Source organism: Cuculus canorus, chromosome 1 (assembly GCF_017976375.1).
Source record: "Cuculus canorus isolate bCucCan1 chromosome 1, bCucCan1.pri, whole genome shotgun sequence".
NCBI classification, from domain to species: Eukaryota; Metazoa; Chordata; class Aves; order Cuculiformes; family Cuculidae; genus Cuculus; species Cuculus canorus.
This window is the reverse complement of record NC_071401.1, coordinates 175638182-175652596: the sequence shown is the minus strand read 5'-3', so window position 1 is coordinate 175652596 and position 14415 is coordinate 175638182. Positions and strand designations below refer to the sequence as shown.

The 14415-nt window shown below is 41.3% G+C and overlaps 1 protein-coding gene across 3 annotated transcripts in view; it reads right to left on the bottom strand.

The window, feature by feature from the left end:
• Positions 1 to 9730: 9730 nt before the first annotated feature.
• SLC38A4 (solute carrier family 38 member 4) overlaps positions 9731 to 14415 on the bottom strand; it is a 34977-nt gene continuing 30292 nt past the window's right edge. For 2 of the 3 annotated variants that reach the window (XM_054083763.1, XM_054083755.1), the window contains one exon: positions 13764 to 14316. In XM_054083763.1, coding sequence (XP_053939738.1) covers positions 14003 to 14316 — 314 coding nt within the window. In that variant the 3' untranslated portion in view covers positions 13764 to 14002. The other variant, XM_009564466.2, reaches the window with a different exon arrangement.

Below are 14415 nucleotides of genomic sequence, written 5' to 3'. Positions count from 1 at the left end.
TTCATAACTAAAATAATAAACAGGGCACACTGACTAAATCTTAGATGAAAAAGAGTGAGTTATACAGGAGCTCTCCAGGGCTTTAACCCAGAGCTACGAACCAAGTAGAAAAATTCAAACTCCCCTCTGTCTTCTTCTTGATCCCCTGCTGCTGAGGTTTGTCTTCTCAATCCAACAAAGTAGCTTAGAAAAATTTAACATTTCGCATTCATTTCCAGAATTCCTGGGTCTTCCAGTAGAGGGAAGTATTGTTTCATTTCCTTTTGCTTTGAAAGGTGTTGCCAGGGAAAAAAGGCAAAAGTACAAAGAAATGATCAATATTATATAAACATGGAGACTGAAACAGTCACCTAGACCTTAGTCCTGCAGGTACAGGTAATGCCACACCTTCTTGTAGGAGGAGACACTCAAAATAAATGAAGGTATAAAAGCTTCAGGATCAAGACCTCATCTTTTAATAGGCATGTGAAGGACAAAGAAACTGTACCAAGCAAATGTGCTTCAATGGAAGTTGAAAGTGCGTATTAAAGTTTTATTTGTGCTGTTGTAAGTGCTTTCCTGGATGACAGTCTGTAAGCTGAACTTTTGTGTGTTTTGTTCCTGCTGTTATATCATATCAGCTTTCTGTCATCAGAGGGAAAGTGGCTCTGGAAAACCCCCATAATACAGGTACTATGTCTTCCCAAGGTGGTTCCGCGTAAAGACAGCTTGAATATCTACATCACGCTGCCAGGCTCACTTGTGCAGGGAGGGCTTCCCAGCTCACGTGTGCTGTTGTGTGGGTGCTGGAAGCCAGCTCGGGTGGGGTCAGAGGCATTGGTCCTCAAGTGAGCAGGAGGGAGCCAGGTGTAGAGGTATGCAGTCAGCTTGGGTTTACCAACTCCTGGTGCTACAATCTGGGCCTGCAAACATGCTGCTTTCAGCTGGCTCAGTAGGAGCAGACCCGTGCCCGACCCAAATGAAGGCGATGCAGCTACCTTGGCTGTAGTAAAAATACTAGGACCTGAGTATTGACTTGGACAGTGGTCCTTCATTGTTCACACACTCCTTGGTATGATTTTTCCCCAGAAACAATTAACTCTTCTGCAGATGAAGGTGGATGGGAACAGTTTGGAGAGAATGGGTTGAAGGTGTCATAGACATGGCCATCTGCCTCACAGGTAGAAGCAAATTTGTCTGTGTGGACATCAGCTGTGTGGTACTGCTTAGGCGCAGTTGCTGTGCTAGCGTAGCCATAGCCGTGCTGCCCTGACCGGAGTCAGCTTTGGTGTTTCTGTCCTGGGAGGAGCTGTCTGTGAAGGAGACAATCTGCTGGTAGTGGAGAGTAGACTGAAAGAATGGTGCTGCTGAGGGTAAGACTGGTTACAGAGCCGCTCTGCTCCTCAGCATGACTGCACCTTACGTGGCTTCACCTTTCGGATGCTGGTGTCAGTGTGAGCCCCAGCAGCATGGGTTGCAGCACTGGCCTGGTGCCCTGAGAAAGCATTCAGGGGGTGAACTGCTCAGAGATCCCTTCTTCTGCTGCCGTATGTCCATGGCTATTAGTATCCCCTCCAAACTTACCCTAGGACACCTCATGGAGGGTGTCAGTGTGCCTGAGTGAATCCTCTCTCCTGTGGGACAAATGAGATGATCCTGTTCTGGTTTCAAATTATTCCTCCCAGTATTATGATTACTGTGATGAGCTTAGCCTCAGTTCCTTAGCAATTCAGTGTCATTTGCAATGCTTTTTTTCCCCAGCCGATTCAGTGCTGCTATTTTCCCAGTGAGGCTAAAGACAGAACTTTAGTGTACTTGAATGTGATTGCTTCATGCTCTGTTACCTTTCTTGTTACTCATGGAAGCATTAATTAAAACTACAATGACAGAAATTTTGAACTTATGGACCATGACATCTATTTTTTTTCTATAAAAATATAAATTTTTATAATAAAATATAAATCCCACTTAAAGGGTGTTTTTTTCTTGTTTTGGTTGCTTTTTTGTGTGTTGGTTTTTTTTCCCCTATTCAGACAATAAGACAAAAACTGTCTACTCCCTATACAGTCAAGACAGACACTCCAGATCCCTCGTAATTCATTGGTACATTAGCCTAGGGACTGGGCTGGCATTTTCTCAGTTATGATTGTGAAACCTCTTTATTTTCCTTCTAACATCTATCATGGGAAATCTGTCATTTTAAAGTCAACTTTGTTTTTGCCACCCCACCTCTACTGACTGTCTCATGCCTCAGGAACTATGTGAAATTATCCTGGATGCAGCAGCTCATAGAGTCTTCCTCAAAATGTGACTCAAAGGGTTGGACAGACAGCACCCACTGCTCTCTGCAAGGTGGCATAGAGCGGCAGTGACTGTGTATGACCTGTCACCATACCAGGCTCTTATTCAGTTAGTCAAGGTAACGCTTTAAAGGACAGTGGTGGGTATGGCAGAAATTCCTCCTCAGCTTGTTTGTAGTAGTTTTGAGGATTAGTATGCCATGCTCTGCGTGAACTCAGGAACTCGTTACTCTCTTTGCAGAGGCATGAGTAATCAGGAAACAGCAGTGTGGATATTATTCCAAAATGCTAATTTTTCATGTGCACATTGTGTGTTACTGACTGCAGAGCCGTTTGACCTTGCCAGAAATGTCAAAAAGAAATTTTCTTTCCTCACACAGAAAACCAAATGCAAGCGGAAGTGGTTTTGTTGGTCTCAGTGGATAGATTAGTTCAAAGAACAAGTTATCAGTCTATTTGTTTTAGCATTGACTTTACTCTTAACCTGAAAGTTAAAGGATGCTAGGCAGCTGCCTTCAGTGACCCTGCATACGGTGAGGTGTTCACCAAAGAAAGAGCTTCAGCAGTTGAATTATCACTTGCCCTATGAGGCTTCAGAGCATGATCAGCCTAGTGGGTTCAAGTTGCTCTGGTGAGCTTTGGAAAGGATGTCCAGGCACCACTGTGTGCAACTCCAGAGTGGATGATACCATCGCCTGACTAGCAGCCGTGCCAGTGATGATTAGGATTACCTCTCTCCCCTCTTCTGGAAAGATTTAATATCTGACTGTTATGAGTTTGTAAGTTCTTTACTAGTGCTGAAAAATCTTGTTGGAGATATGTGGATGGATGATTTCTCTAGGCAGAAATGCCAGTGGGATTGTCCACAGGCTCTGGTCAGAGCAAGTGCCTGGCTGTTTCTGATTCCTCTGGCTAAAGGCTGTTACTGGGGCACAGTTCACGTGGAGGCACGTTGGTAAGCAGTGCCAATTAGGAAAGATCGTTTAACACACAAAAAAGATCTAATCAGTGCCCAATAGACAAATACATCTTGCCTTCCTCCAGTCCTGTGGTCTTTATCATATGTAGCTTTGTCCAACAATATTTAAAATAACCATCCATGTATTCTGGTTGTCTCAAAAATGCCATTGTTCTAGGCTGAGGCTCTTCAGTGCAATGAGAGACATCAAAAACCAAAAAGCGAAATACAATTCCTTGTATTGCATAGACTTCAGGACTGGATTCACGAACTTTCTGTTGTCAGATTGCACCCCTGCCTTCCTTCTGCCTATCCTTTGATAAGGATATAACTATGGATCTATTAAAATCTATTTGAACTTTAGATATAGCTGAGCTGAATGCTTTCAGAGGACACACTAATATTATCAGTAAATCGATGGAAACTATATCCAAATATATCAATTGACATTCAACTGAATTATCTGCATGCAGGACAAATGTAAATATATTGTGATTTTAACTAAGAAGTTAGAAATATTGCACATTTTATTCAGTCTATCAGGTGCTCGGCACTTCATATTTTGTGTTCACGATTTCAATGAATACCAAAGAACAAAAACACCCCAGAAAAAAGCCCAGAGAATTATGCTGTAACCGATATTTTATATAGGGCTGGCAGAAGTGACAGAATGAAGTGTACATTTAGAGTTGATCTGTATTAGTGCTTGCAAAATTTCCTTACATTAAAAGATAATACATGTGGGCCCTCAAAACAGAAGAAGGGAAATTTTTTGAGGAACAAGTTTAATGTGTTTTTTCTTGTGTGTTGGTTGCCAATTGTCTTAGGGCACATGTGAATTTTTCTGCTTGCTTTTATTGGAGTAACTTCATGCCAGCTGGTACTAGATATCTGGTGTATCAACTCTGTGTAGCTTAGCAGAAATAAGCAAAGTCTTCAGGGCAAGCCGTTACCTCCACATTTACTGATTTCTGTTCATTGTCATAGGAAGACTTGGATTTTTATGAATACTTTTGTTATTTAGCTAGTTAGTTCTGGATGGTTAATCAGATGCTGGATTTCTCACAAACTATTTCCCATCACTTGTTTCAGTCCCGAGTGACCAGTAATCCACACAATATATGGTGCATTGGCCATCTTCATCTCACAGGAATGTGTCTGCTCTCTCATTGGTGAGCTGAAACTTTTCATGAAGGCTCAGATGAGTCCCTTGGGGCTTGGACCTTTATGCAAACACATATTAGTGTTACTGTTGCTATAGAGACATGTGTTTGTCTATTATCCATCATAGATTGCATGTCTCCCTGAAGCAGCAGCAATCACTTTGGTGAAGTCATGTGCACATTGGCACTCTCCAGGCCATCTCCTTGCTCGAAAATCTTTGTCAGTGAAGTATTTTTGTGTTAAGGAACGAAGAGAGAAGAACACAAAGGTTATATTTAAACACATGGTGGAGAAAAGTTAGCATTTTCCTAGCTCCCTACCTTCTGCACTCTAGTTGAAAGAGGTTTTCATGTCTCCCCTTGGAATTGAGGGTCAGATGATGGAACCTGTTATTCTGGTGAATCTTTGTTGTCTTCTGCTCACAACTTTCAACATGGTTATATATCAATGTCAATGTACTGGTAAAATTACCAGATCAAATAAAAAAGGTTTTCTTTATTGTTCCTTAAGGGGACAGATATAACTAAGGAGTTCTTTTTTTAATCCTTAGTGATTTTTACAATAGTTGCTAATACATAATGTTTAGGTAGCTGTAGTAACCAGCGTAGAACTCCAATGTGGACGCTAGCAAATATTAAAGGATTGAGACAGCCAGAATGTAAGAATCAAAGAAGGCAATGGAGTAGTTTCCAGTGGTAGGTGCTCCATGGTGCCTGAAGGCAATGCTCAGCATGCCCTGCAGAACTTCTGATCCTAGGGTTCACATTTTAGTGCTAGTACTCATAGAGTGCTTAGTTCATATTATTCACTGACTGTAGGGCATAAGGTTAATAGAAAAAGTGGAAATGAAACTGGAAAAAGTCTCCTTTGGAATGGAAACAATCCAGTTTGACTGTAGAAGCATTTCCTTAATCTCATTTTAGTAGTTTGCTTCCGGTATTTACCATGATAATCAATCAAAATATTCTATCAGGCTATACTAAGTACTGTAAAAACCTTTTTCACACTTGCACTCAGCTGTGAGGCCTTTCTTTGATTTGGCATTCAATCTGGTAGATGCTGGGTGAGGACTTCAGCACTTAGTTGACCCCACTGTTTTAGCAAAATTTCCCCTGTACTGGCCCTCATGGTAGCTGTTGTGCTTCAGATCATCTGGAGCCAGAATTCACTGCATGCTCCCAACTTCTGAAGTTAAAGATGTGATCCCTTTGCTGCTGGTGGCACAGTTTCTATGGCAGTGAAACAATTTTGGTCCATTCAGAGGATGTTGATGATAGCCTCTTTTTTTACAAAAATATTGAGCTTGTCCTTGTCTTTATTTTGTAATGGAAGCCAGGTAAGATATTCCCATTTAAACCAAATGTCTGTTCACGGCTCTGGCAATGTACATAAGTGTGTATGAGAAAATGAGTTATCCGTGACTAGGCTGCCTGACACACCCCACTATGAATGCTGTTAGACTGCATGAAATTTGATGTATTTCATGTAGTAGTATGAAATCTTAGGCATTGGAGACAATTGCAGGGAGACTTGCTTTCTGAGTAGTCTTGTCTTTGATTTCCCAAATCTTCTAGAAGCAGAATTGCTTTAATTGTCTACTATTGCTTTAACTGCATGTTTTGTGAATGTTTGCACAGCTTGCTATGGGTGAGGACAATAAAAGAATTCAGGGTCTTGCAGACTCTTAATAAGCAATACAAGGAACCACATTCCCTGTGGCAGCCCAGGGTTTGACATAAGATTTCCTGGAGAAAATAATAGGGAATATAATTTTCTATTGATCCCCGCCCAGTACCTCACAGGTGAAATAGCAGGGATAATTAAAATGTTTGTTTTCTTTGAGACCGGATTAAAAAAAAAGGTCTGAATTGCATTTTGGAGAAGGTTTATAAAATTAACTGTAGAGTGAAAGAACATTGTTCAGAGCAAAGGAATGTATGAAGAAAGTCCAGGACCCATTGGAAGATTTGTGTTAGTTCATTGCAAGTTCCAGGTATATGTGATTTATATCACTCTGTAGCTGAAGGAGGGAAACAGGTGGCTCCTAACCCCTGCAATGTGGCTTTGACGTAAGTAGAGCACCTATTTCTGTCCACTAGTGATATATTAGGCTGAAGTGCCCCTGAATGGTGGGGAGGTATTGTTGCAAGCTGAAGGGAGAACACCAAATGACATATAGGAAACAGTGAACAACTTGGAGTATGTGAAAAGTGTCTACCTCAGCAACTGCTTCTTCCTAGGGAAGTTCAGAAATGTTTTGTACTAAGCCCTATACATTTGCCCAGGGTGACGACATTAAAGCTTGGGATTCAAAGGAGTAGCGTCTATATTAGTGTGAGGACTTCTATTATCTCATGCCCATGAAGCTGTTTGTTGGGTTAGTCTGAACATGGCAATCTGGAAATTGGGTCAACTGCTTGAGCTACTTGTGCAAAAGCTAAACCCATCAGTCTGGGAAAGAAACGGTGGGAAGGGTCAGATACTCTGTGGTGGAAGAGGCAGAGTTTCACCTTGGTCGGAGAGGGAAAAGGAGGCTGATGCTGATGGCATGCAGCTGTCACTTCTTGGCATCAACAAGTTTACCCCTGAGAGGAGGTACAGACCATCCTTTTGGGAATAAAAGCTAGGTAATAAATGTGTAGCAAATGTGTTATTTAGGACAGGGTAACTCCCAAGCCAAAAACATGCCAGTAAACATGCCAGCAGAGGCACATGCTGAATGTAGAGATGAATGAATGCTGTGAACACTTTCCATTTGAGCACGTGGAACTTGAAATATCCACTTCAAAATGTCCTGGAGAGCTGTGACCAAGCAAGCACCCTTTTATATTTAGCTTTGCTTCTGCTGGGAGATAAACACCTTCTGTTTAATTACTAGTAACAGAACAAAGTGTCCATCTTATTTTATGTAGCAAAATTAGGGCAGTGTATCGTTTTTCAAAACTATTTATCATTATACAATGCATTGGGTTTAGAACATGGCTCACTGGTGGGCAAGGGTACTTAGGCTTCACAAGGTGGGACTCCTTTCAGCATTACACTCTGCTGACAAAGGCAGCAACTCTGCAGCACTGTGAATGCCACCAGCCCATCCCAGCTGCAGGGCAGTTTGCAGCCCCCCGGCACAGTAGCATCCTTATTTTAGGTGATAGGACAAGAGGGAATGGCCGCAAATTGCACTGGCGAGGTTCAGATTAGACATTAGGAAAAATTTATTCACTGGAAGGATTATCAGACACTCAAACAGGCTGCCAAGGGAGGCAGTTGAGTCACAATCCCTGGAGGTATTTAAAAATGGGCATATGAAGTTCTTAGGGATATGATTTAGTAGTGGACAGGTACGGTTTTTCTTGATGATCTCAAAAGTCTTTTCCAGCCTAATGATTCTGTGATTCAATGATTTTCTGATCAGAGGGTGTGGGGTGTCAGTGGTGTCTCCTGTGTAGCTGGAAACAGCAGATCTTCACACGTATTTGTAGTTATGAGACCAGTGAGTACAGCAATTTTTTTTCCATGTAGTTTACTAAAAGTCTGAGATGAGCAGCTGAAGCCCATGTTGTTGCCTGCAAGCACTAATTTAAGACCGTTATCTAACCCAGGTGTGGAATGGGAGGTTAATTAAAATCCCTTCCTTGAGGTCCCTCACATTGTCTTATGAAAACAGTCTTTGTCACCCAGGTTCACCACAGGCTTGTAAATGTTCACAGTAAATGATGATTTAATTAACTGAAAACATTCTCTGGGTGGGTTTCTTTTTTTCCAGGATGCTACTAGGCAGCACAATGTGCCATGGAAATGTTGTCAGGATTGTCACTATAGCACAAAAGTCAAGCTCCATGGGAGGAACCTGTGACCCTGAGCTCATCCTGGATCTCCAGCTAAAGCACTTGAGCTGCCTGGGCTGGATGTCTGTATAATAGGTTGGCCCCCTACTACACAGGAAGGCCCTATAATATGTTCCCAGCCTAGGGGACTTAACTTCCAGGAGAGGTGGAGGCCAGGAGCTGTAGCCCCCAGGAAAAAACAACACCTTGCTGGATGGGTTAATGGACAGTGAGGATCTGCCTGGACTCAGCCAGAACGTGTCTGCATTCTTACATTTTCAGTACAAATTCAATTGAAATTTAAAGTCGAAAGAATGGAAACTTTCCACCTATAGCACCAACTAGACCTCTCTGTGAGTAATTGCTGACCAGCTCTGATTACTATTATGTCAGGCATTGAGAACTAGCCAAGCATGCCAAGGTTTACTGAAAATTAACACCAGAGCCAGCTGCTTTGTGGCTTATCTAGGCCTGCTGCCCTTCTCTCAGATAGATGTTGTTTAACATCAACTTTGATTATTTATGGACTAGAGAGGACTTTGCCCTCTAATGACTGTCCCTTATTCTGCTTCTTTCCAAATCCAGAGCTGACATATTTATTGATTACTTGTGTTTTCTCTGTATCACTTCTGGTATTCTTGTCATGTCTATTTAATGACACACCCCTAGGACTGCTGTAATGTCTAATACATTTTCATTGCTTTCTTTTTTTGTCCTTGAAAGCATGTTTCTTCCATTTCTTTCTCTCTCCTCGTTCACTTGCCACGATTAAATTGTTTAATAGAAACAACTTCCTGCCACAAGACATTCACAGCTCCAGAACCATCAAGACAGAGCAAAAGAGATGCTGCAGGGAGTTAAGGATACCTGACTACAAGGGAAGGAGAAAATCAGGGAGGATGCTGATATCACAGGTGTTGAGCAGAGTCTGGGTCTGCAGTGCCTCCCTCATTAGTGGGCAGGCTGCAAACGCTGCCTCGCTGGGTCTGTGAGCATGTTTCTCACATGAGCTCATCGGTGCTGGAGCAGTGCGTAGACCAGTATATTTTGGGCTATGATTATAGACCAGACAAATATGTAACAGCAGGAAAACCTACAGCTGCAATGATAGGAAGTATTTATACAGAGTGGTACCATCTGGTGCACGTTCATAACAGTGACTATACTTAGCTGCTATACTGTGTATCCTGGTTAATCCCACGCTCTAAAGAAAAAAACATTCAGTATATCACAGATAACACCACTTTTAACGCCAGCCATTCTCTGTCCAGTGATGTCTACACAGCTCCATAAATAGATACAAAACAGGGTATGCAAAAGGGCTGTCATATGAAGAGGCTGCCCTGCCTGCTGTCTTGCTCATCTACAGATACATGGACATACAGATTTCTCTCTTAAAAGGGAATGCAGTTTTAGTGATGCTTGTGTTGAGGCTACCAGTTTGATTCCACTCGGTTTTCAAAAAAATTCCTTCTCCTGCTAGGAGAAGAAATAAGAAAAAAATCTGCAGTCTTTAAAAAAATTAATTTATTATACATCCATGAGTGCTTTTGTAGTAAAAATCCTCACAAGGCCCATTGTCAACATTACAAAACAAACAAGAAACTTCAACATCCACCATTCCCAGCAGAACTAATAAGTTAGCGTACAATACTACCCTTACTTCCAGTGTGCATGGCAGCGGCATATCACTGTGATCAACATATATTAACTTGAAAAACTGACACTTTACAGAGTCTCTACCTCTATTTTGGACGCTGTCAGTTTTGTGCCATGAAAAAGTAGTCAATTGTGCCATTGTTCCATAGTTTTTTCTGTTATTTTTCTTGAGCTCATCTATATTTTAGGTGGGCTCCGTGAATTTCTAAGTCCCTGCATGCAGCTACAGTCACAATATGGGCTTCTACTCTGAAGAAAAGATGAAGTTAGGGTTCAGTTCTTCCACACATGTAACTCTCAATAATTGCAGCAGGAAGAGAGAGGTATGGGTGTGTTACAATTAACTGTAATCCATATTAAAGGTCTTTTCAGTAATAAAGCAGCACAATTTGTGTTAATCTGCTTCAACTAAAGTAAAAGATTATTGGCACCTTTTCTTTAAAAAATGCAAACCTAGATTTAGAATTTGCCAGGGAGCCTGTCCCAATGTATTCAGGATGCTGTACTCGAGTGAGCATAAAATACTGCTCAGAAAGAAAGCAATTGGCATGAAATATATATTTGATATGCTTTTCCAGTCAGCCTGTAAGTAGACACACATTTATACACTCACGCATTTATACACACACACATTTACATACACGCACAAATATGCACGTTAAATTTCATGAGAAGCGGAGGAGTGAGAAGAGTCAACTTTTGTGTAGTCCATGACTTTCTGAGTTCACAGGTGTGTACCCAGAAGATTTATTAGCTGGAAAATGAAAACTCCAATTACATCAGCCTGGATTTCTGTATAAGTCTTAAAATCAAGAGTTGCACCTTCCCACCCATTCCCTCTGCTATGGAGTTACCGTGACTTCTCTGAATATTTTCCCCTGGGGTGTGCAGAGAACATATGTGGTGGGTACTCTACAGCACAGCCAAAATCTGGAGGGCACTGTTAATTAAGCGTCCATATAACAGAGAACTTAACTGTTTGGGGTTTTTTTTCTGTCTTGCACAGCTGCATAGCATGATACACTTGAAATTGTCAGTAATGTCTTTTCCTTTGCATACCTTAATTATGTACGTTGCTGAATGCTAGCGCATGCATAGACAAGTTGCAGCAGCAGAGCAAATTGCCCAAATTTATGGTATACAATGGTAATACAGAACTTTGAGGCACATACTAAAATTTCTTAAGAGGAAAACATCTTGCAATTTATTGTAACATGAGTAGTAAACATCTGAATGTGTTTTTAAACAGGTAACAACTAGGGCTTGCTATAGGTGTACTTCAAACACCTCTAAATAAAAATGAACCTTTTAGAAACCCACCAATCCAATATGTTTTCTTCAAAACAATAATGAGTGTGTGACTATGAAAACAGAGTGACATATACATTTTTTTTTTCAAAAATTATTTACCACAGGGTAACATTTTTATAGCTACAGGAAAAAAAAAATGTACATAAATACATATATTTTTATATATAGCAAATCACAGTTTCCTGCACTGAACTTTTATCAAATACATAAGTACCGAACAATACTGGATAGAGTGTTTTGTCACACCTTGTGGTCTCCTTAAGTTCCCTTAAGAATGGAAGACAAGTTTTTATGGAGGATAAAACTTGTTCAGTGATGCAAGTTTTAACAAGAATTAAAAAAGTAAAGAAAACATAAATCCCCCACAGCAGAAATGCCTGACATTTCCAGCACAAGCTTCTTTAACAACAAAACACGAATGCTCAACCGTTCTTCAAGCACATCCCCCAGCACATGGCCTGTGCCGGAGGGCTTTATTCTGTACAACAGCTGCCACCTGCCAAAGGTGATGAATACGGGCAACAAATCTGAGGCTCGGCTTTGTCCAGTGACTTGTCAAAGCCATCATCTTTCTGAGAGACAGGGTGGTAGGAAGCAATCACCTTTCAGATCCCTACAGAAACTGTACTCTTTCTTTTGGAGCTGGGCAGCCACTTCCATGGGCTTCAGATAGAAAAGAAGGCACTAGCTGTTTTTCAGGCCATTAATGACCTTTTCAGGGCCATTGGCACTGTGGTTATTAGCAAGATGGGAGAGGTTGAAAAAGGTAACACCAAGCTATTTTTTTAGGACTATGTACACAGTTATTCTGTTTTTGGAAACAGAAAACATCCACGCCACGCATTTCATTTCACCTGTCCAAAATAATAGACTCAGGTTCCTAATACATAAATAACGATCCTTACTGAAAAGGATGATGTAGACTCCATCGGGTTCTAGTGACCTTACCAGAAACTGTCTTCAAAATACTGCAGTTGCTAGCCAGGAATAACAGTCCCATTTAGGTGCCCCTTGGAGCACACAATACAAATATTCATGGTATAAAAAACAGCTCAGTTGTCTCCGCAGGTTAGTGATGTCTGGAACTTGGGGGATTGTAAATCCAGTCGATTACAATAAGTGTCATACTTACAAACATGAAGATTATGCCAATTATGAGAAAAATTAGAGCCTGCAATTGAAAAATGAAATTGTATTAATAAAGCAAGCCTCACCAGAATTGCATTTATGTATGTTTTGTTCATTCTCTGTGGTCCCAGTAATGTCAGACAGAGCTACATAATCAGAGTCAGTCCTCTGTGACTAGCTAGTCTTGTAAAAACCCCACCTTGTTATTGTAAATAATGATACAAAATATAACAGAGGAACAGTTTTTTCTTTAAAGCCGATCAATTTTCAATGACTGATCATTGTCTCTGATATCAAGAACAGCTTCAGAGTTAATCTTTCCCCCTCTTATTAAACAAACAGATAAGCCCATCTCTCTTTTCTGAAGACAGTTCTGCATATATTCAAGCGATTCCGATGCTTACATTACCCCTTTGCTTTAGCGGGGCTTTAGTTTACTGTAACCTGTCCACGCTTAACAACATTTGACCTTGCAACAGAAAGGTAAATATTGTATGTTATTTCAGTGCGGGACATGAAATTCTAGATGTGTGAAACACAGAGAAACATGAAGAATGAATAGAGAGACATGAAAAAATGTTCACAGCCTCTCCCTAATAATGACAGCTCCAAAAGTCAGTCTCAGAAATCATCTTATGATAAAAAGTCTTTTCTTTTATCCTTGCACTATGCATTGGTTGAATTTCCACTTCTGTATTTTTAATGAGCAGGTATATAGATGTATACATGTACATCTGTTTACAAAATGTGCCTGCATATACATTTCAACAATAACTTTTCTGGGTAAATTTTCAAGGGACATTTCCTTTGTGATATTGTTAAATGCACAGATAGCTATTGATGTTCAAGATGAAAGGTCCTGCTGCGGCTGTTCAGCATGATGTAAATGATGGACCTTCATATATGTCTCCTGTAGATGTATGGATCTATCTCAGTGTGGAACTCCCTATTACTTAATTATCTTTGCAGTACAATGTCCTTCTTAGCCTTGACCTCAAATCTTCCTGTTAATCCATGGGTGGCTTTCCAGTGTGAACCAACAGCTCCTTATACGTTGTATAGGTGTTATTTATACAAGTGCAAATGTCAACTAGAGCTTAGACTGGATTAAATAAACGCCCTTTTCTAGTGATTTAAGGCACACTTTAACCTAGACACTTACAGTATGAGTAGCAGTGGGGCACTAAAATCTTTGGCTTGTGAAGCCTGGCTGCCCACACTAAGGTGAATCATATTGCCTGACCTGTATTTTGAGTGTGACACTACCATTTGTGAGGAACTGCTGGGTTTTGCATGTCAAAGGGCTTCCTTTTACAGTTGCTGCCAACTCCCTTACCCCAATCTTCTGGGGAGACCTCAGGGGCTCCTTCTCAACAAGCCGCAGGTAGAAGGCAGCAGGGAGGATGAAAATCAGCATTGTAGCAGAAGAGGCACCTGGAAGAGAAAGCAGAGCTAAGTACCATGTCATAGACACATAAGCAGCATAGTGCACCTGCAAAAGAGAGTTTGTGTGGAGGCAGTAGGTCTTCCAAGCCCATCTCTCTCTGAAGACAGCATTTGTGCAGAGCTGTACGTATCCAAAAACCCATTTGAGTGCTCAGGGTCCAAAGAAGCACTCGTTACTGAGAGGATTTATTCAAACCGCTGTCGCTGCCTGTGGTATAGAGTCTGCATGTAAGCTAGTCAACTGAGGACAAACAGGCACTCCTAGGGCGTGATGACCCCAGAAAGCAGGTGTTGAAAAGAGGGTGGATGAACTGCACCCAGGAAGTGCATACTCTTCTTCTGTCCTCCTGGCAGAGCCCAGCATGCTGGCATAGATGTAAAAGGCAAGGAGGAGCAAACTGGCTGCCTCTTTGGAGTACAAAATTTGAAAAAGACAGAAGCATCGTGGAGGTCTCTTTCTCAAGGCGAAAGGGCGTCTGCATCCCCAAATCCTCAAGCAGCTCAGACTGTGGAGGCTCTTCATGGACCTCATGGTCAGAGGCCAAAACTGTCCAAAAGAAAGTAGTGTGGAGAGAACCATGAATGTCAAAAGAAATGTGCCACTTTTCTCCCTTTTCTGACATCACAGGTTGGAATTCAATGCATT